General features: G+C 35.9%; 1 protein-coding gene across 8 annotated transcripts in view; it reads left to right on the top strand.

Moving 5' to 3' along the window:
* LOC138064030 (DNA repair protein XRCC4-like) overlaps positions 1-23,296 on the top strand; it is a 198,755-nt gene that overhangs the window by 120,100 nt on the left and 55,359 nt on the right. For 7 of the 8 annotated variants that reach the window (XM_068924649.1, XM_068924650.1, XM_068924655.1 and 4 more), the window contains one exon: positions 8,993-9,137. In XM_068924649.1, coding sequence (XP_068780750.1) covers positions 8,993-9,137 — 145 coding nt within the window. Of the gene's footprint in view, positions 1-6,233; positions 6,443-8,992; positions 9,138-23,296 lie in introns of all 8 variants that reach the window. The other variant, XR_011137241.1, reaches the window with a different exon arrangement.

Below are 23,296 nucleotides of genomic sequence, written 5' to 3'. Positions count from 1 at the left end.
TTCAAGGTCATTAGTAGAATCAGGGGTAGATACCTTGCCCTGATGGGCACCATTAAATAACTTTGGTCCTTACGAAGTTATTCATAGCGTGGGATGCCAGAAGAGCATGAGTGTGGGAAGTAAATGATTAAGCCTAATTTCTAGTTAAAGATTCTAGAAGATTTTATCCATGTTTAGGTACTTAAGTATTGTTTGAGCAACAGAAAGTAACCAGTAATTAAATGTTCCCTGGGAGCTTGAGCAAACTAAATAGTTTCATGTGAACTACAGAAAAGCTGTTAGTAATGATGGCTTTTAGAAACCACAACCATAGATAGAGTTAGAACTGGGAAAGTCGGATAAAAAAGCATGCTAGTAATTTTCTGAGTAACTGCCCACTCTTGACCACTTCCCCTACCATTGTTAGTTACACAGTGGTTCTGTATCAATTGCAGGAGATGTTTCATTTTCTTTTTACTCCTTTAAGGCTTTCTCAACATTTTTCCTCTGAGGATGAAATTTTGAATGATTCAGCTTTATTCAGTCATTAATTATGTATGTTCACATGCATGATCATGCAAGTTAGTGTAACTTGTTTGTGTTCTAAGGCTAAAATTGCATATCCTTATGAAAGGATAAAGAGAGCGTTTGTCTCATTAACTTTTAGAGTAAGTGGTTTTAAAGCTTGAATTCTGTGTCTTTTTGTCTCTCAGAAAACAGATAGGATCACATATTATTTGAGTGTATTTTGTCATATAATTGGCAAAATAGCTTCTGATTTGAATGTAATATCTGTTTAAATTGTATTGTACTTTGTTACTAATATCTGGTAAAATATACTCAGGCATAGTTGCTGTTTAAATATAGATTCTTCTTTTAGAGTTTTCTACCTGAAACCTTTTCTCAACCTGGTGTGAAAATATTCATACTAGAAATTGTAATCTAAAATATACTTGAAAACATCTTAACTTCATTGTGTGGTATCTACTAAGGTACCTTATTAGAAAAGGCTAATAATTTACTCACTATAAAATGCCAGCATGATAATAACATGTTTTCCAGAGTTATTGCAGTTTGTACCTTTCCGTGAGTTGTATTGATTTCCTCAAAATTTATTTAATGGGATAAGAAATCATTCTTGTGGCATAAGAATCTGAGCTCCAGCTATTTCAAAGCACTGTGGAGCAACTTTGGGGCATTAGGAAGGCTATAGTCTGAATACAGCTTGCACTTTTTTTTTTTTTTTTTTGGCTATCTTCAGCAACATAGATCTTTCTGGCCTCCTGATGCCTCCAAGCTTCTCACTGAATAAAAAAAAAGTGTAGCATGTCACAATGATTATCTTGGAGACAAACTATTCCATCTTAGACTATTGAAGCACAAGGACAACGTAATGCTTCCACCAAAAAGGTGGTGGTGGCAGGGACGCAGAAGACTTTACTGTTCACAAATCCTTTCAGTTGTATGTTTAATTGTCCAAGAAATACTGATTTTAAGTGAAGAAGTTAGCACAGGAGTAGATATACTACTTCTTGCGTATTCTAGGGCTTAAATATTGTTATTCTAGGAGCATAAGCTTTTCCATTAATTAATATTAATCCAGAAACCCAATTTCAAAGTGCTCATAAGTAGCTGTACTACTTTATCTTAACTTCCTAAATAGCATTACAAATGATCATTTTACACAAAGATTAACAAAGCAGTCTCTCACTGGTTTGCAATCAGTAAATAATTAATATAATTACCGATGTTCAAATACTTCTTTAGGACTGGCTTTCAAATATCAGGCTCTATGCAGCTACAGGTTAGACAAACAAGAAACACTACCTGACATAAGGGGTAACCTTACAGCTGGTCTTTGGAAACCCAACACTATGAAGTGTTAGGGCCGGGGTCAAGGGGGCGGTGGGCTCAGCAACATAAACTATAGACATCAGAAAAATTCACTGGAGTAAAAATGGTGCCAATATTAGTTGGAATTCCATTCACAAGGTATCTATGATATATGGTTAATGAAAAATGACTTTAGGCTCCACTACCTCAACATGAATTGAAATATTCAGAAGTTTTTTCCAAAGCTTTTCTTAGCTTCACTTTTTAAATTCTTCCATCTGCCTGTTTTGTTGTTTTGGTTACTTGACCTGCATGTTGTTTAATGTCTCCTGGGGACACCATTCAGAAGCTTCCTACCTCCACCCTGAGTGGTTCAGATGATCCAAATAGGACATCAAGGGAGTCTAGAGAATGACTCTAACAAATGGTCACAGCCAGGGCAGTGAGCTCATCTAAACCTTTTCAGATGAAGACTGCTTAAATCCTTTTGCTTAAATCCTGAACTTGTATGTGCTAATATGCCAGATAGATGGCCATGCATCCCTCCAAGCATGATATACAAGTTAGCTTCATCAGGCTATTATTAACACTGTTACTGTACAGCCTAACTCTTCATTTAATGGCCTTTGGCTAGTCAAAAGACACAACAGCGTCTGAGTCACCAGCATTTCAATTCAAGCACACACAAAAAATAAAGCAGGGAAAGCAACTTTAACCATTAATAGCTTTCGGATACCAAAATTACAGTCTTTTAGCTTTCACCACTTCATAAGGTAGCCTCTACCTGCAACTCATATCAGGAAAGATTTGAGCGTCTTATAAGGCTTTTGTTACATTGCAAGGTAGGTACTAATTTGTAGGGACTAGAGAAACTTTTATATGCTACATACAGTGAGGATTTTCAAGATCACTGGGATACTTACAAATCATTACCTTTGAAAATGTTTAAAACCAATGACTTTGTTAGAATTATGGTGTTACTAAAATATTTTAGCAATGTGTTATTCTGGGTTATTGAAAATTAATATCTAATGCAGTATGCATTGTTTAGTGAAACATCCCTTATCAAAGTATTTTTACAAGAAGGGTTTCTACAAGAGATCATGGTTATTACGAATAAAATTAATGAGCTCCTTCAGAGTCTCTGCAGACATTTGTGAAAACACATTTCCTTTTCCCCCTCTGATATTCTGATACATGAAAAGATACTTTTTCATGCTTCCTTACCAAACTTCTTATTTGCTTGTCAGACTTGACCTGAATTTTTTTTACCATCTATTTTCAAGACAACATGAACTAGTAACAGATGAGCACTGAGTTGTCTCATATAAATAAGTATCGAGGAGGAAATCTTAATTTAACTAAATTTTTATTTTAACTTGAATTTTCCCTGCATGTTTGAAATAAGCTTTTTTAATTAAAGAAAAGAAATATATTTAAAATATCTTTGAAAAAAGGTGATATCATAAAAAGAACAGCCTTTGCAAACAGAAGAGCCCACATGTTATGATACTGTGGTAATGCAGTCTAGCAGGGTGAAATGTAAACTTCCTTACTGAACTATTTCATACAATTTATAAATTTTGTATAACTTTTTTACTGGAGTTGTTTTAAAATGTGTCATCATAAACACTTCCCATGGAGATATTCTTTATAAAAATAAACACTAATAACTAACTGACAGAGAATTTATAGAACTGCATTCTCAACTGCCTGCAGACCCCAGGGGATTATGGTACAGTATATCCAATTTTATACAAAGAGCAAAATATAAAGTAGAACAGAACAAAAGAGTGGAGTATAGTTTTTACTGTTTTCCTAAAATTGAAATAGTGACATGTTCCTGTTTATTTCACTGAAGAATATGCATGAGCCCTAAGTATTTTGTTTAATTTTGGATCTCTGAATGATCTGAATGGATCTGTTTCTTTGTGGGGGGGGGTGAAGCCCGATTATAGCCAGAATGTGTATATTCAGAATAATTTTAGTATAGTTAGAAGTGGTGTTTCCTGAACCTCCTGTTAAATATAACTTAATCCTAATTTATAGGGATTGCCTACATCAGTGAGATGCATGGTCATTTCCATACCCACTCATTTTGGAGACGCTCTGCTGAGAATGCCAAAGATGCTAATTATTACCAGCTATGGTGATCCCTCAGGAATTAGACTGAGATGAAGAAACCTCATAATTACTGAAGTAACACTATAGTCAAGGATTAAAGTAATGAGTTCTGTTCCCTTGCCTTTTTTTTTTTTTTCATGGTTTGAGGAGCAGCTGTCCTAGTGCTCTTCAGGTGATGGTTTTGTGGGCGCTTTGTCCCTTTGCAATCTACTTTATCAGTACCAATGCTGTGTTAAGGCAGGAGCAGAGACAGCAGTAGTTACGCAACTTAGCGATTAGGTCATTGTAGGAGAAAATTGTTTAAATTTGGAATGTTTCTACTCAAACTTTGTTTTTACTTTACTCTATATATGTTTTATGGCAAAGCTAAGTTTTTAGTACTAGCTTTTAGTACTAGTTAGAGCAGGATCTAGATTCTGTTCTCTCATGTAATGGCAGCACTGTTGTTAGCAATTGTGTAAGTTTTAGCTGTAGCATTTTCATTACAGGTGATGATGTACAAAGAATGAAATTTTTTCAAATTGCAGGGTGAATATGAGGGATTCAAAGTTGGTTTTTTTTAACAATTTGACTCTTATAAACTAAAATAAAGTAGCTTCTGTCTGAGAGAGAATAAATGTTTTAAAATACAACTGGACTGTCCATCTACAACTAAGTTATAGAAATTAATTTTTAAATGTCTGTGGTTTACAGGGATCACAGTATCTCCATACCTTGTGCTTTGACACTTCACGTTCTCTTCCTTGAAGGTGTGTCTAGATTTGGCAGAGCTAGACCATTTTTTAATTCAAACATCTTTTTTACAGCAAAAAAGTACAAGCTTAGTCTGCCTTAAAGTACATGATATTATAGCAGTACATACAGAGTGTTTATAAAGATCTCATTCTGATGTCAGATATATGCTCTTTTCTCTTGTTTCTCAATAGTGCAAAAATAGTAAATTAAACCTAGTTCTAATTCTTTTATTAATTGGGAAAAGTCAAAAGGTGTCCCTCACTTCAGGTTCTTTGTTCTTTAGGTTCTTTGCTCTTTTCTCTGAATGTTGAAGATGACTGACGTTTTGTCACTGAGCATAAGTTTACTAACAGAGCTTCTGTTAAGCATCTAACTTAGCAAAAAGGGCATCCAGGCGAAGGCTGGAGAGTGAGTGCCCGCATGTGCCTTGTCCGCTCGCCTCACTCATCCCCTGTCCGTTCCCCCATGTTGCTCATATCACGGAGTGACAAGATTTCAAAAAAACAGTGTGTCTGACTATGCTTGCATTAGTAAACCAGGTAATGCCAAGCCACGGGCCTCGGTGCTGGCACTCGAGCACAGTAGTCCCCACTATTTTACGGATAGCATGTTCCCTGGCGTGATCTTGCTCTGCAGCAGCTATAGCCAGGCAGCTCCTCAGGCGGAGCCTGGTGCCTGGAGAGTCTTCCCAACAACCTGCATGGAAGAGGTGGCACTGTTTTGGGAAGGAGGAGAATTTAACTGAGTGGATGCGAGGTAGTATATACTGACTGTCCTCAGACTCGGAGAATGGGTCCTGGCATTTTTTCTGCGTAGGTGGAGAGGTGTCTTCTGTTTCACTTTCTTAACTAATTCTCTATTGATTTAATTTCATTCTGACTCTTCTAAATCAAATAAAGATATTTAAGTTTTCACTTTAAATTCTTTTCTACAGTATCCTGGTTTTCTAATTTAGTCTATCAACCAAACAATATCATTCTTCAAAAGAGTAAATAGCAGATCAAAAGATTTTATTTAAAATCTTTAATCTTAGCACAAATACTGTTTTAGCACTTGAACTATGTTTCCCTTTCTTGCTCTCTTATCAGTCTGTTATTTGCAGCTATTCACCTGCAGAAGGTATATGTTGTTTGTTGGGAACACTTCCTTTATTGGATCAACATTTGTTGTTCTATGGGATTTATTAACAGACTTTCATCATACAGCACTCTTTTCTATATTTAAATTTCTACTATTTTTCTAAAAAGTATAGTGGTCATTTATACTGTAGTAAACAATATAAAAGCAAGAAACAGTGAGAAGTAAAGAAACTTCTTGAAATTTAATTAAATTCAGAGGGAAAGGAAGGAGTTTTCGGAATGAAAACTTGTTTTATATTCAAGACTATCTCCCATTATTTCTTAACCTTTTGTGTCGAGCAGAGGATAATATTTTGCTTAAGCTTTGTTTGGCTTTTAGTCAAAAACTATAGGTAAATCCATTAATGGGATTCATTTCTGGGCAGCAGTAGTAGGTGATGCTTGATACTTTGACCTTCAAACATGTCATCTTTTCATTCGCAGGTCTAACTGTAGAGGTAGTATGGCTTAAAAAAAAAATATGGTGATCTGCTATTATATATGAACCAGTCTACTACTGTCCATCATAAGATCATGTTCTGCGCTGTGTGAATGAGAAGCCGCTTTCTTGTTATTGTTAGAAGAAATTTTCTCAAAATGGAAATTCTCAGTTTTACTGAGAATTTAATGAGAGGTTAACTTGAATCATTTAGGTGAGTTTTTTTTATTCTGCTTTGCTTTAATAGATTGTAAGACCAAAATTTGTTTTCATGGGAAAGATCAGACTGAGATGTTTAGTACAAAACTGAGACCCTTTCCCAGCCTAAGGTTAGGTATAAATGCAGTATGTGACAAAGGTTAACATTTCTTTTCCGTTTTCTCACATGAGCATCAATGGGACTGTTGTGGAAGACAAACAGGATTTGCATCTAAACATTAAGCGATGCTGAGCATGAACTCCTGTCTAAAGAGAACCATTATCTGTTACACTAGTAGAAACACAGAGACATTTTTTAACAGCAACATTGTGTTGTCATTGTGTATGTAGTTAAAATTGGATCTACTTTTTGGCAGGAGCAGACAGTGTGAGAAAAGAATGGCGACAAGGAAAGATAAGAACTATGATAATGAAATTATTTAAGTTTGTTGCTGTATGTATGGTTCCTGATAATAAATTATTTTGTGTATTAATTGAGAAGGTGCTAACTTTAGGAAGTGATTTTAAAATATATATACACTGAACAGAATTGATATAAGCATTAGGTATACTACTTTGAATATGTCATCAGTAAACAGTAATTAACAAGAGCTGACATGTTTTCAACATTTAGCACTGGAAAAGTGTACGTAGCTAGTTAAAAGTTTAGTATGGAAGGTTAGGCTGTAACTTAACCCTTTTCAACATTTATTATAGGCAGCGTACCTTGTCTGTGTTGGACTTTGAAACTCGTTAGTTAGCTTATGACTTGGAAACATGTCAGCTAATACCTGTTGTCACCCTGCAAAGATCTGTAAATCTCTGATGTAGTATAGTGCATGCTGTTATAAGCCAGGAGGGTTCTGATAGTTAAGTATATGCTTGACTGTAAGCAACAATTGCGTTGGCTCTAGGGAGCCTGTGTTTGTACGGTTAATTTAATGGCTTTCTGAATCAGAAACAGCTCTTTTGAGAAAAAATTGAAATATTACTTATGGGTTGCATTTTTTTTAATTCCAGTTTCCATTCTGTAAAGATGGATAACAAATTTGAAAGGAATGAAGAAATAAGACCCATTATTTATTTTCATGTGGAAAACTTCAGTACTGAATCTCAAATTATAGTGTCTTTCATCCATGTACGGATTAAACCTTCCTAAAATGCACAGATAGTAGTAGTCAGGGAAGTTACCATAATAACATCACCCTCAGTCACCACATCATTATTTGATATATTTCAGTTGAAATGTGTGCTGTTCTGGATATCATTATCTTAAATATGCAAAGTGATTAAAGATTTTATTTTTAAAGCAGGCACATCAAATAAAAGCATACTACAGAATGTTGATAGCTGGCATAAAAATGTCTACATATTTCCTCTATATATAGCAATAGTAAGAGAGAGAGGATTTTAGCTTAAGGAAGGATTTGACCATCTTGACATGAAAGCTTCGAATAATCAGATAGCTGTCAAAGCAGATAGAGGGTTGTTTTTTTAAATGGAGGCAATGCATCTTTTATGAATTTTCATGGAGAATTACTAATGTGAGTTTATGCAGTAATAATGGAAGTGAAAATTGTAGGTGAATGAATCTGGCTGTAGCTTACTTTACCTATCATAAGCAGAGGAGTGAGTTGAAGCCTACACTTGCTATCTCGTTTGAGGTTGCAAGGAGACAGGGATTCTTTACATCTTCCTTTCAGACTGCAGCTCCCCTTCAGCATTTAAGAAATTTGCTCTTGAGTAAGAAAGCTGCCAGGGAAGCAGGGCCGTCCGTTCCACAGGCAGAACGGGGAGCTGGCTGGCATTCTCCCTTTTTATGCTGTGGTTTGCTCCAGATGGAGGATGCTTTGCCTTCGTGAACAGGTATGGGGCTGCCCATCCCTCTCTGGCCAATGTCCTCGGGGAGTCTCCAGCAGAACTCCTGAGGTTTTATGGCCCAGTGGTAGCAGGGTAACTTCTGCATAACAAAATCCTGTACCTGACCACAGCAAATAAGCTTCTCACAAGGGTTTTTCCTTATGAATATGGAAAATCATACTGTTCCCTTTTGTTCTGAACGTGTGTTGTTACTCATACTACGGACTGAGAGTTTGAATAAAGCCATGCAGTAAGCAGAACTGCAAATCCTGAGCTCCTTTTTCCTTTGCTGTGTGCACATCTTTGTCAATTATTTTGTAGATTACAAAGACTAACTTCAGCTAGGTGAAACTAGACTCTGTAGGCTACCTCTCTAGTTACTCGAGGGATCAGGAGGGACCCAAGGAGGGATCAGGAAACCTGCAGTAAATTTCTGATCTTTAACTGTGTATTTGAAAATCCTTCTTACTCTCATCTGACTACAGAGAGAGGTAAAGGAAAGCTGTTTTTCTCGTTTAAATTTGACCTTTTGAATTTCACTTTGTATCATTTTTCTGTTTGTTTTACTACAAGACACCAACTGCTGTCAAGTCTGAATCTGTCAAGTATAGAGGGAGATTTTAATAAGAATAAATAAAAATATATTAAGAATTATCTTGTAATACTTCAAGGTTCTCTTCAGCTTTGGTCTTTTTCCTTTCGGCAGTGCCAGAACGAAAGGACTCCATCCTGGGTAGTCCAGACGTCATTGATACTGCTCCAACACGGAAGCGAAGGCAAAGGATAGTAAAGCCTGCTGGGACAGGAGCTAAAGTGGCAGCCTATGAGACAGAACTACCAGTGAAGGAAAAGTAAGTAATTTTCAAATATATTTGAGTGTTGTTTTACCCACAAATGTTGGAAGCTTGTGTGTTTGTTTCTTTTTTTGTGTTTTCTTGTGCAGCTTCATAGTATTTCAGAGTATCCGAGTTCTGTTGTGATGCATTTTATGTAGTGATTTACAGGAATTTTACCCAACTTTGAACAGGTGTGAAGGATTACATAGCGTCAGGCCCAAGGAGTTACTGATGCTAATACATCTCTAAAGTGATAGTTTTAAAACTCTTTTCTTTAAGTGACTTGAACTAGTTTAAGCAAATAGATTGAAGCTTATAACCATATTCTGTAGATTACCATATAACCCTTCAGGCAAAAAAGAATGCCTTAGCAATGCCATAGCAAGTATCAAACTAAGGTGGAAAGCATGAATTAAGTTGTCAGTTTCTGAAGATTTGGGTGAATTACGGTTCAGGGAGAAAAAAAAACAAAAAAACAATAGCTTAAAACATCTCGTTTCCCATGATAGCTGTTCATGTATTTCTGTATTGATCTCTTTGTGTTTCTCTCTCTCTCTCTTTCTCTCTCTCTCTCTCTCTCTCTCTCTCTTTCTCTCTCTCTCTCTCTCTCTCTCTCCATACACTTTCTTACCTCAGCTGAAAAATATGTTTTGGAAAGCATGATGGCATCGCTAGTTGCCTTTTTTGATGAACGTTATTCATAAAAGGAGTCACTGCCTATTTACTTTTCACTCTGCATGTTGTATTCATTTGCCCAAGGATATGAGACTTAGAACTTTTCTCTAGAGCTGGGGAGAAATGAGGATACCTAGTGGTAATTCTAAAATAAAAGTTCAATATCACAATAGCATTTTTAATAGACCAAGGGTGCATTATAGCTCCTACAGATTTCCTTTAAAATAAAAAATACGATCACTGGGTAGAAAATAAAATGGACTCTTAAACATAAGGAGTCAGAATTTATAACCCTTAATAAGTCTTTCTTTTTTTTTTTTTTTTGGCATAAATATCACTCTCTTGACTTTTGGATAATTTCACATGATCTTTGAATATTAAATAAAGTTACCTCAGGGGTGCAATATCATTGCTGGTATTTTCTTCAAAAACTGATCTTTTTTCAAGATCTATGGTAAATTAGTTTTAAAAACACTAATTTCCGCCTTTTGTCTGTGATATTCCATAGAAAATAAACTATCTATATTTATAGAGCTATAGACACAAGAAGACTACAAAGACATTCCTGTGATTAGCAAGGATTTCTGTTTAAATTCATAAGAAAAATATCTGATTTTTACATAGAAGGTTATGGCTTGATGGCAGCATGAATTTTTAAATTTACAAACATGTTTTATTTGTAAAAGAAATAACTGTTTTTGGGAACTATCTGGAACAAAGTCAAATTCTGCTCCTCTGCTCTTTCAGAGTCCTGTATACTACAATGCATAATCCTATTTGCCAATTATATGTAGTCAGACAGTTTGTTTTTCAGAGTATTTACCTAAAATATAATTTTACTGCCTTTAGTATTGATCATGCAAGAAAAACTGATGTGGGCAAGCGATTGAATTGGAGTACGAATGCGTTTCTCGGGAAATGGGAATGTAACAGGGCTTGGGTTGAGTCATGCTCAGTGTATGAACCTCTGAGTCCTGTGCCTAGGATGAGGCCTGAGAAGATCTTGATGTTTTTGTTTTAATTTCTTTGAGGCAAATTCTAGAAAAACACAAACACTAGATTTTTTCATACTGTGCGAAGTGTTTCTAATATAGCTAAGGAACCAAGTCAGAGCTCTATTATCCTTGAATCTGAAGACTGGTTCTTTTTCTTGGCTTTGTCATAATTAGTAATATTCTAGTACCTACCATACCAAACATCTATTCTGTCTGTCTTTATCTCTGTTTTTCTCTTGCATTAAGTATATATGAATTGTATTGTAAGCAAATCTCTTGCAATACAGGTCACAGCATTTGACATGTCACCTACCTTCCACTAGTGTGTATGGTACCTGATGATGAAAGATTTATATGCTTCTCTGTGGTACTAAAATGAGTTTAGAAATGAAAATGATATCCCTTGATGCTGAAATATATTTTTGAGTCCTTTATTTAATTAGAAATACAGTGGCAGTGCTAATTACTAGATCAGATGGGAAGATATTAGATCTCCCTAGTCACCTGAAAAAGGCAAAACAAATGATTTCCATTTCATTGATGATTTTTCTCAGTATCCCTACTCAATTCTTGTTTTTCTGAACTTCATATGGAGTCTTTTGCCAGCTGCTAATCAAGCTTTCAGTCAGTTTTCTTGGCTAATAATTTTTATTTCTTTTCAGTCTGTCAGTCATAGATAATAAAATAGAAAATCACAGAATCACAGAATCACAGAATCGTTTAGGTTTGAAGGGACCTCTGGAGATCATCTAGTCCAACCTCCCTGTTCAAGCAGGGACCTCTAGAGCATATTGCCCAAGATCACATCCAGACGGGTTTTGAATATCTCCAGGGAAGGAGACTCCACCACCTCTCTGGGCAACCTGTTCCAATGCTCTGTCACCCTCACAGTGAAGAAGTTCTCTCTGAGGTTTAGGTGGAACTTCCTGTGGTTCAGTTTCTGCCCGTTGCCTCTTGTCCTGTTGCTGGGCACCACGGAGAAGAGGCTGGCCTCATCCTCTTGACACTCCCCCTTCAGATACTTGTACACGTTGATGAGATCTCCTCTCAGTCTTCTCTTCTCCAGGCTGAACAGGCCCAACTCCTGCAGTCTTTCTTCATAGGAGAGGTGCTCCAGCCCTCTAATCATCTTGGTAGCCCTGAAATCAGTAAAATCAGTAAAATCAGTATTAAAATCTAGTCCCCAAATATAAGTCTCTTTTTATGAAACTTCTTCAGCAACTTATGCTGACAGGAGGCTAGATTCTACATGATGCAAAAGGCTTTGTCTCGAGCAGATGGTACATTGGGGGTCCTGCCCAAAATATTTTCCAACGTTGTGTCACTTAACAAAAGGAAATAGCTAATCCAAGCGAGTCATCCCAGCCTGCTATTGGGGAAAAAAGTTAACCTCTAAATCCCTTCACCTGTTGGAAGTGCTCCATCACAAATATAGATGTACAGCCCTTGGAAACATGTTATGTTTTTCTGTTTGGCATTAAGATCAAATAACAGATTGTCATCACCTTTGCAAATGCATGACTGAGTCCTTACCTCAGAGCTCTCCTGCACAGACCTGCAGGAAGATTTGACTCTTTACTACTAGTGTAAATATATTAAGGTGCTATCTCATAAAATCATATCCCATGGTTCTTGCTTTAAGACACGAAAGAGTATTTAGTGGTGTTTTCCATTTTCAGGTTTTGCAAATGTCATCAGTGCTTGCTTCATGTTTGCCAGGCAATGAAAGAGCTGTTACAAACCACATATCAAGCGCATAATGTTGTCTTTATATTGCTGCATCATAAGTCAATTGATAAAGGATCCTAAATCAAAAGAAAAGTAATACCTCTTTACTGATGGAGTTCATCCAACTTTTTCTTTCCTTTTTTGCTTTCTGAAGCAGGAATGAGGACCTGAAGTTAGCAATGCATTTCAGGAAATGTGTTTTTTTTTCAGCACAGCCACTGCTCTCACATAATAGGAATTATATCTTAACTTTTACCATAAGGTTTTACTTCAGTGTAAATCTTACTCTGCAATTATATATATTCAACATTTTTTATTTATTTCTCCTAAGATTTTAAAATATGGTAAGAAAGTATCATTTATGTTTAAAGTTAAGAGCATCTTAAGTAAACAAGGAGTCATGAAAAATGAATGAAGAATTCTATTTCTCCATATAGTTTGGATTTATGGATTTTGAGACTAGTTATGTAGCAATACTCAAGTCCTCTGGAATGAAAATATATTCTTAGATATGAGGAAGAATGCTGAAAAGAATGCAAATAAAAAACTGTTCAACAGAAAAATTGGAGCAAAAGGAATACTGCCTTTCTCGTGTGTTGTGGGTAGGATGGCAGGAAAAGGAGTTGAATGGTATTTATCTATATAGACACCAAATATTACTTTGACAATTTATTCAAGAATTAAATCAACTTTTTGGTGGAAACTTGCAATTGTGGTTTGGATATATTAAGCTAAATGAAATAGTATAGACATGAGATCAGTAAAGAACTGAGCTAGGATTTGTGGAACAAGATTTATTTAAATAGTCTGTATAATCATTTGCTCAGAAAATGATGTTCTTTAGGAGAAAGTAAAAATTCAGTATAATTAATTGGTCAGTGATGTGCCAAGATTCAGGTTTATCTGGCTCTATAGCAGGTTATTTTCCAATCTGAGGTATACAATAAAAGCCCAATGCTTTTTTAGGCAGACAGATGTTACTTAAAGTGGTTCACAGACAAATTGTGGCTCATGATTTACACATTTTTAAAATGAGACAAAGGCTGATTGTTACAGTTCACTACATGATTGAGTCAGTAAGTAAAATAAAATTATTCTGGCTTCAGTAGCTGTGACGGTATTTGTGAAGCTTTAACTGTAACTTAATATCTGGCAGTCTCCTAAGGTGCAAAGCAGAGATAATTTGTCAGCCAAGAATATGGAGAGCAAGTTAAGATGCAAATTCTACTTTTCACAACTTGTATTTTATACTGGACAGAGAAAATAATAAGAGTAATCCCAATCCATATTTAAAAATTATGCTTATTAATGCATTACTCTAATCTCTCAGGAAGTCGCATATGAATAACACTACTATCTGGGTAGAATATGCATGCAATATGGAGGCTTAAGTGGAAGGCTTGTCAGCCTGAACACATAAGTAATTAGATATTTCTATAATAATTTTCTTCAGAAATAGTTGAACCTATTTCAGAGCAAATAGTACATACTGAAGACAGAAACAAAAGATTTTTTTAAATTAAACATAGTCTTTAATGAATACAGAATGCTATGAGTAGATTGTGTAATCTATAGTCACAGAGTACGGTGGAACCCAAGCAATGCTGCAGTCACTGTAGCTAAAACAAAAGGAAGTCAGGAAAAAGCTTCCATTTCTAGTACAACTTATTTATAACTATTATTTGATTCCTGCGAGCATAAACTTATTCTTCTGCTTTTTTCTATCAAAATTGTTTTTATTTGAAGAAGAAAACAAAACCCTCTTTTTTGGCTTGTCTGTTTTTTCTTACTAATAAAGGATCTAATTCTGTGGCCCTCATCCACATATTGGTTTATCCTAGGAGGAAGACTTTACTGGGTAAGACTCAAAATTTCATAATGTTAGTCTGTATATTTCAAAATGTAATTCACTCCATCTTCCATATAATGGTTGTAACCTTTTTTCGGTTGAAGAGTTGCAGAAAGAGACTAGTACTATAATCTGATCAGATGATTTAGGGTATATATAGTTACCAAAGTGGTTTGGGAGAAAGCATCTTAAATACAGCAAAAACCTTATTATGGTTGCAAGAATGCTGGCTTCCCGTGGGAATAAGAGTAGACATAACCAAAAAAATGTTATTACAGAGAAAATGCTTCATAATTTTGAGAAGCAAATGCTAAGAAATACTTTCAATTCAATCGACTGGGATATAGCAGATATTATTTGCTTGCCTTTTCCATAAAGAGCCAAGTGTTTACCTCAAAAACTGTGACTATCTTTTTCGTTATTGTGCGTGTCAGAACTTTCATTTTGATGTGTATGTGCCTAGTTTTGCTTATTTACAGTCAGTGGATTTAGATGTTAGTGTCAAGTTTCTTTCTTTCTTTTTTTTTTTTTTTAATATTGAAATCTGACTACTGTTGGCCTGATCCTCCTTCTGCTGACTGATAAAAGAAGCTGACTGTCAGAACCATGCCTGTGTGTAAGATGAAGGAAAGAGATACTTCCCCCTAACATCAGTATGCTTGCTTTTACTGAAATATTTTGATGTAACCGTAGCCTCACTGAATTTGAGAGGATCTTTGCCACCAGTACTTTAAATTTTTCTTATATTACATATGAGTACTGCTTTTTCAGAGCACTGCAGGTGCACAATATGTATTTAGGAGTCCTCGAAAACATCTGTGAGAAGTAAAAGGTACTCAGATTTTGCAGGTGGGTGACTGAAGGCACTGTGTACCCTTGGTTACAAAGGGAGTCTAGGAATGTAGCAGTTATCTGAGACTCTTGACAAAATGCTAACTAGGTGTCTGGAAGCATCACAAGCTGCAATGGGATATTTTGTGTCACTTGTACTCAATCAGCTGCTCCACCAGGAGAGGCCAAAGAGAGAATGACAGTTTTACTTTGAATTTTGAAATAAGATTGTCACGGTCCTCATGTGCGCTGTTCTTGACTTGAGGGTACTGCTGGTCTGATTAGAGTTACTCACGCATATGACTGTGTATAGTATCAGCTCCATAGTTTTTACATGTTATTGATAAACGTGCTTTTCTCATAGTCCCTTCTTTCTATACCTTCCAAAGATTTTTACATTCCAAATAGGTATGTACCATATATTTGGAAAAAGCTATTAGCTTTATATTACAATATTGCAAGAAGCTACACAGCCTTTCTTTTGATAACCTTCTACCCCTTTAAAAGCATGCAGAGCCTGTGGTGTGTCAGGAATCCTCTTGGGATCATCTCTCTCTATTTATTTAATTTATTGCTTGTGGTTCACATTTTTAAAGTTCTAACACAAGGTTTATTTAAAATGTGGTTTGCCGCCACCTATGATTCAGGTAGCAAAAACATAAGTTTTTCTTGGAATTCGGCATTCTCAGAGGGTTACACAGAGACATCAGTATTAGTCTCATATATGCAGTAATTCTTTCCAGTAAAGATTTAACCAAGTGAAATTAGATTCCATTGAAAATGAAACCATAACTTTTCATGGTCCCGTGGGAGTATAAAGTTTACACCACAGTTACCCTTTTAAAAAAAATCTTATTTTCTTTTGAAAGTACGTGTTGCCATGTCACTTCTTTATATGTTAAGTACTTCTATTTAATACAATTAGAAAGAACTTGCAGAGCCTTGCATAGTGTGACAAAGTGCTGTGGTCACTGCTACCTCACATGACGGTAGTATCTGTATACTGGCATGCTTAGTCAGCCCTATGGAACTAAATTTATAAAATGGGCTGTTTAGAAAGCTTTTGAAAATTTACTTAGCTGGACTGTAAACAGGTTAGGAAGTCTCTTAGAAGTGGACAGGCAGGTTCATGCAATGTGAGAAGCAAACCAAAATTGTTTTCAGTTGGTGAATTAAGTCCTTTTTGGGTTTCATTCATGTTCAGTAATCACATATTTAAAACAAATGAGAATCATTTTATTGAGCTTTGGCTAGCTTCTTTTTTTCCTTTTATGTCATAACATTTTCAAGCAGCAGTGGGTCTGCAGTCACGTAAGGTAGACCCTGTTTTGACTCACCTGTGCAAGTGTTAAAAATGATAGCGTAGGCTTGTGTAGTCTAGATGGGAATTTGGATAAGTGGTACTAATCTCCTGAACGCCTTTCTTCCAGATACTTTATCTTGCATAAGATTGGTGTTTAAAAAAAAAAAGAGATGTGTTCATCTACCTCTGTTATGTGGCTTGTGGCTATACAACAATAGGGGATAGTCAAAAGAAAAAATAGGATCCTTTGATTAGAATGCATAAAAAAACAGTTGCAAAAACGCAAAATTAATTCCATATTCAAATGGAATGAATAAGGTGGAAATAAATGCACTACAGTACAGAAGATGCTTCTTGGTGGCATCTTGGCTTTCTGTTAAACAAGTTTCTTTGTTTAAACGGAGTGGTAGATAATTAGAAAGGCTTCCATGATCGATGTGAGAAGGGATGATTTATTTGCATGGCAAGTACAAAGTATTGGTATCCACAGCACCATTTCTCCCTACATCCAAGGGATGGATGGGAAAATAGGAAGGCTGGATGCCTAGGGCATGGAAGAATGAACTTTATCTTACTGACCTCTGAGGTTGCAATTTCTCCTGAGCAAAGCCACTCTGCTGTTTGGTTTGTAATGTCTCTCACCCAATTTTGTCACTAATAATAGTATAATAATTGATTGCTGATGGTAAGTTTTTACTGAGTAAGCTGTCAGGATTGTACTCATTATTTTCTCAGAACTTGTTCTTTAGAGCGGGATGTTATTGCTGTGACAAATCTGATGAGATATATATCCCAAATGATTAGTTTATAGCGTATTTCTAATGGAACCAGTAGCTATGAGACTTTAGCAGGATAGCTTAAAAACCAGAAACAGTACCTTCTTCCGTCACCTTTGGAATGAAGCTTATATTTATACTAAATTTTAAATTTTAAGCCTCTGTTAGGTAGGTTGTGGGTTGGTATAGTGTAATTTATAGCACTATGGATTAGTTTGGTTAAAAACTGTGCTCCCTGCTGGGGTATTTTAATGTGGGAGGCAAAAGAATTGCTCCTCAGGGGTAAATTAAAGTAAGAAAGAGGAGAGACTTTGTGTGGTTGAACTAACTGGCAGTACTGGAATATATGTTGGCTTTTGATGTAGACCAATCTGCAATATTTTCCGTCTTTTTGGGGGAAGGGTGGGAAGGAAGAAAAGAAGGAATTTGTATTAAAAACAACAAAGAACGCAATATTTAAAATCCATTGCACATGCTTGTGAAGTGTATACAGCAGAAAACATGCTGAATTTTTATGAATGCTTCTGTAAAGGGTTCGTGGTGGTGGTGGTGTCGATTAAACCTACGTTTCCTAAAACAGCTACTCAGGCAGAATTATTTTCACGTTGCTTCTAATAGAAAGAAACATAGAAGATTTTGATTATACAGGTTGGCAGGAGATTAGGGTTAGGCTGATGGAAACTATGTTCTGCTGGCTCAGTCTTGTTATCAAAGATAGACATCATGGAATAATTTGAGGCTAAAGCTTGGCTCTATTGAGGAGATAAAGCTTCTTCAAATATCTATTTTGATCATAAAGTATATCTTCTTGACGGGATTAAATTGGAGAATTCCAAACAGCACCACTGTCTGTGAAGACCAGTAATCTTCTAACTCATTAAGGATTCCAGGAAACATTCTGAACAAAATGCCATACATAAAAATACTTTAAAACATACGGTTTGGGAAATGAGTCCACGAACCCTTGCAAATGTTCCTGTTCCATTCAGATGATTGCCTAGCTCCTGCTTGAGTGTAAGGTCACTTCTTAAAAGTGGCATTTATTAGGTGAAGCTATTAATCTTTTTAGTTGCATTTGTATTTGTCCTATTTCTTTACTTAACTTTCTAATAATCGATTATCCAGTGAACCCCAACAAAGCAGGGCCAAAAAGCTACCATTTAGAACTGATAGCACTTTTCAATTTCTTTATGCTAAAATAAGTGATTAATCCTTTGTATAAAAGACACAGAACTGTACCTGTGCAATTTATCTGCCCAGTAATGACTTCCTTCCTTAAGGTGTGAAGGCCATGTTTAAATGGCCTGCTTGTTTTCACCTGCTTAATTTCACTGGTTATTGTCAGCCGTGAAGACCTAGAGCCATCTAGTAAGAAATATTATATCAGAGACTTATGTGACCTCCTAGATGTGACCCTAATTGCCTATATATGATGTTGAGTAGAAAGTAGACTCATTAAAACATTTACTGTGGGTTTCTATCCATCTCTTTTATGTCTTTTTATGTCAGGTTCATTAGATTTACTGTTTTATAGTTACCAAGGATGATGTTGAAACTGTGCAGGGCACGGATATCAAGACATTTTCTGTTCCAGAACGCTTACGGTTTTGTGTCAAAGCACAGAAAGATGAATGGGAAATGGACACTAAGTAATAGGCTTTGTGTTGAAATTTGGTTTAATCCTTATACCTTCTGCATCACAAAACCAGTTGATCTTTCAAAATGACTTGGCAAAGGAGCAAAGAAGGGTCTAGAGAGGAACATGGGAAAGTGTGAGAGATGACATCTGTCATGTTACTGAGCAGATAGATGTTAGGGGACATGGTGAGATGCACTGGTTTGTGCTTTGTCTTGATGTGTATTGTTCGTATACTCAAGTCTGTCTCTCCAAAGCAGTACCTTAAGCACTTGAACACCCATATCATTCCAGTATTTTCAATACTATTTAGAAGGTCCCCAAATCTGTTTCATATAGATAAAAATTCATAAATTTATCCAGTATAAGCAATCTTTACAATAGGAGCTAATGCATTTCTGTGATCTGTTAGAAAGATGCATTTGTTTCTGTCAACTTGTGTCAGGATTCAGGATGACAGTAATCAGTAGCCTTTCTGACAAGTTCTGCCATCTGTGGGAACGCAGATTTGTATGTAGTACATTTTTATGCGTTTATCCAAAATCTTGTAAGATAAGAGAAAGAGTTGGGCAAATTATACATGTGTCTGTTACAATAATTGAACAACACTTTCCATCACCGTGAAGATAAGCAAGAGTTTATTAGAAGCTGAAGAAGGAACAGAATTAGGTTAATACAATCCTTGTTTACATAGAATCCTGCTGGAAGACTTTCTTAATTATTTAATAACACTTAAGAAAATCCCTTACTTTATTCAGCAGTCAAACCATTCACAAGAATTTTCATGTAGCTATTGTGCTATTCAAGCTTGCGCATAAAAACATTATTTTGAGAAGGAGAGAGTGCTGATGCTGAGTACTAATTACATGCTTGTATTCTCTTCAAATTGCTAACAAAATAATCTACTATTACAATACTTAAGGTGAAACTGAAAAATGTTGAGTATAAATTCCAAAATGAGCAACAAAAGGGAGTCTATGTTGTAATGCACATTAAATAGCAGAGGTGAGCTAGAATAAAAGGCTCTTTTCAAAGGGATCTTAACAATTCAAAAGGCATCAATTATTAGGATTGATTCAAATCTGACAATAGTCTAGCCATTGACTTAGGTGGGGTCCAGATTTCATTCTGTATCTTTAGAATCATCACAGTAATAATGATTAAAACATGCATGTAAACACTACTGTTTCCTGAGGGTAATTCCATTCTAGAAATAGATGAGACTTGTAATATGCTTCTTTTTAAAAAGCTGTTCATTACTGGAGAGTATAGATGATGAATGTTTTGTTGTTCATTTACCATTTATATAGATATGAGAAAGAGAATTTTGCATCAAAATAAAGGACCCTTTGTTGAATAAAAAACCTGGTACATCTAGCCTTGTGTTATTTCTATAAAAGACAGACAACAAAAGATAGTTATCCTGAGAAAGTAATTTGTGAGAGAGTTATTGAAAAAAGCTAAAGAAAATTTGAAAGCAATTTAGTTTATGTTTTAGAACATCTATTTCATAGAAAAGGCTTCAATCAACTTAGCAAAAACATATTCATCCATTGTTTCCATTTTGAGAAACTTAGCATGTGCTAATTAAAATTATCAAATTCTGAAATACTATTTGACCACTGGAAGAAAACTGTTATCAAATCTTAATTCACATGAGACTCTGCCCTGCTCTACTCCCTACATTCATTAAAAATACTTCAGAGTATTTCCACAGCGGTTCTTTTCCTCTGAGAGGAATATCTTACCTGATTCATCACTTCAGTGTTCCAATATAACTCCCTAAAACCTTTCAGTTATACAAATGTAAAACTAAAGTGATGATAAACCATATCACTTAGTTTCTAGTGGCAATGTGGACCTTCCAGACTATTACTGGTTTTGTCTCTCTGGACTGTCTTCCTGGGAAATTTTTAGATTACCTGGATAAAATTATATTTTTATTAAAGTGACTTGAAAAAATTCTTATCAAAAAATCCCTCAAGTGTTTATGCTAAAATGCACCAGTAAATGATAAACCATTTCTGCAAATGCTTTCTGCTTCCAATCTCAACTATTCTGTGGTTTGTGATATACGCTTGATTTGCTGTTGTTCACAAATAAAGAATTATTTTTTCTCAGGGTCTATATCATTCTAAAGCTATACTGAAACATCAGTTCAAGAAAGACTCTCTCCATATGTAAATATTCGCCTTTTGTCATAAATCTGCCTACCTTCAGCACTGCCAGTATATCTTTAAAGGAAAAAAAATCAGTACATTACACCCAGTGGTGGTAATAAAATCCACAATGATAGCATCCAAACAGCTATTTCAGTGAAAGTAAAAACAGATCTGAAAAAAATGCACAGAAGACCCCATAGTACAAATAGCATATCATCAGGATACGATGACTTCTCCATTGACTCCTTTAAGGATTCAAAATATGTTGTGAGCTCCAGATTCAACATTTTAAAAAGACAGCCAAAAGCATAAACTATTGGGAGCAGACCCAGAAGCAAAGCTTCCAACGCAACGTCACTGTAACCACGGATAATGATTTGGGAGAGAAGCAAGGGAAAGAGGAGCAGTGGGGGACAAATATCCTTGCTACAGTATATAACACTGTATAACCTAAGCTATCTCTTGTAGTGCCCCAGACTGAGACCTACAATGGTTCATTGGGCCAACAAGCTGTAGAGGAGCAATGTCCTGTTTGTGCCTTTGCAAGCACGAGGTGACTTACAAGTCTGAACACGCATAATACCTGATCACCTGGCTGCCCATTGGGTTCAGATGTACTGCCGCTAGCCAAGCAAACGGCATGCCCACAGCTCCAGTGGTATGTGTGCATTCACGCCACGTTATTTTGCCCAACTCTTGGGCTTAACGCATTTGTGTGAGGGGCAGCTGACAGGAAACTGGGAATACTTGTAGTGGGGAAGTAATGGTTGTTTTCCAGCAGAAAGGTGAGAAAGTGAGGAGCGTTTAAGTATATTGCAGGAGAGTTAGAAAAATGAGGTAGATCTCAAGATTTTGTCAAAAGTAGGGACTGGATTGTAAGAGCTGGAGGGATTGCAGTGATGTGGAGGAACATTCAATATTGTCAAACTGAATGTTGTAACACTTAATTCACTCTTTTATGTCAGACCTCTCAGTCTTCCATTTGTCTTCCTGTTTCTGCTGTCCAGCATAACATTTGAGATGCGTGTATCCATGTTCTTTTGTCTGCCTGAACTTATCTCTATGCTATTTCTGCTCTAAATAATGCCGAATCAACCACCACCTCTTAGGCCAGAAACGTGGGTGCTTGTTAGAGTATTTATTCAGTGTGACTCAGTGCAGAATGTTGCCAAAGACGACAATCCTGAGTTCACAAAGTCTCTAATGAAATCTTTTGGCAGGTTGAGATGGTCCTAGTGCCATTAGAATGCTTTCTTAGACTAAATTTACAAAAAAGGCAAGGTGTTTAATTAGCCAACTTCTCCTCTTTTTCATGATTTCTTGCAGAACCGTTCCTAGGGTTCCTCTGTCCTTACCTGTTCTCCTTTTGTCAAGCTAAGAAGATACAAGTTACTTCCTCATTAGCTCTGACCTTTCCATTGCTAAGATCCTTTTGCAAAACCACATCATATGTAGTAGACAAGCCATATTGAATGCAACGATATATGTTGTATTGATGGTTAAATCTTCTTGTGTTAGCATTTGACTGGGACAGAACTTGCACAGTTCACTCTGAAGTGTCCTTTACCTTGTAATGTGGCTCTTTTATAGCATTGAGAGTGAACTTTTCAAGTGTCTTGAAAGCTGGCCTAACTTGACTTCCATTAAAATCAGTGACAAATCTTTAAGAACAAAGTTGGCCCACAACTCAGTACTTGAGAAGAATTTTCCAAAAAACATTTAGGCTTTGTGACATATCAACCTAAGGACACCTTTCTATTCAATGAAAAAAATATATAAGTGAAAGAAAATGCTAATCTGAGAGGCATGTGTATCAGTAGAGTTCAGTATCATTTTTTACACATGGTAAACAGCCCTAAGTTGTGCTGGCTATGTAACTTTGCGGTTTCTGTTCAATCCTTTTGCATGACTTGATTCTTCCTGAATCTAACCTAGCTTCTTGCATCTTTGTTTCACATCTTAACTACTTTTCTTAGACAACAAATTTTCTTGCATGAAATGTAAGGATAGTGCTTACTTTTGAAACATTCTACTGGTGTTTATTCAAATTCTGTTACCTTAGAATTAAAAAATTGAGTCTCGGTTAGGACTTCCAAATCAACAGCATGAAAATTTCTGTCACACCTACAATTGCTGTCCTTAGCAGGCATAGACATTCCAAATGTAATTAAGTTCTCTGTTTTTAAATATATTCCTTAGCTGAGTCATGCTGACAAGTG

The sequence above is a fragment of the Struthio camelus genome, chromosome W (assembly GCF_040807025.1).
Source record: "Struthio camelus isolate bStrCam1 chromosome W, bStrCam1.hap1, whole genome shotgun sequence".
NCBI classification, from domain to species: domain Eukaryota; kingdom Metazoa; phylum Chordata; class Aves; order Struthioniformes; family Struthionidae; genus Struthio; species Struthio camelus.
Note: the sequence above shows the minus strand (reverse complement) of the source record. Positions and strands in the feature narration are given on the sequence as shown.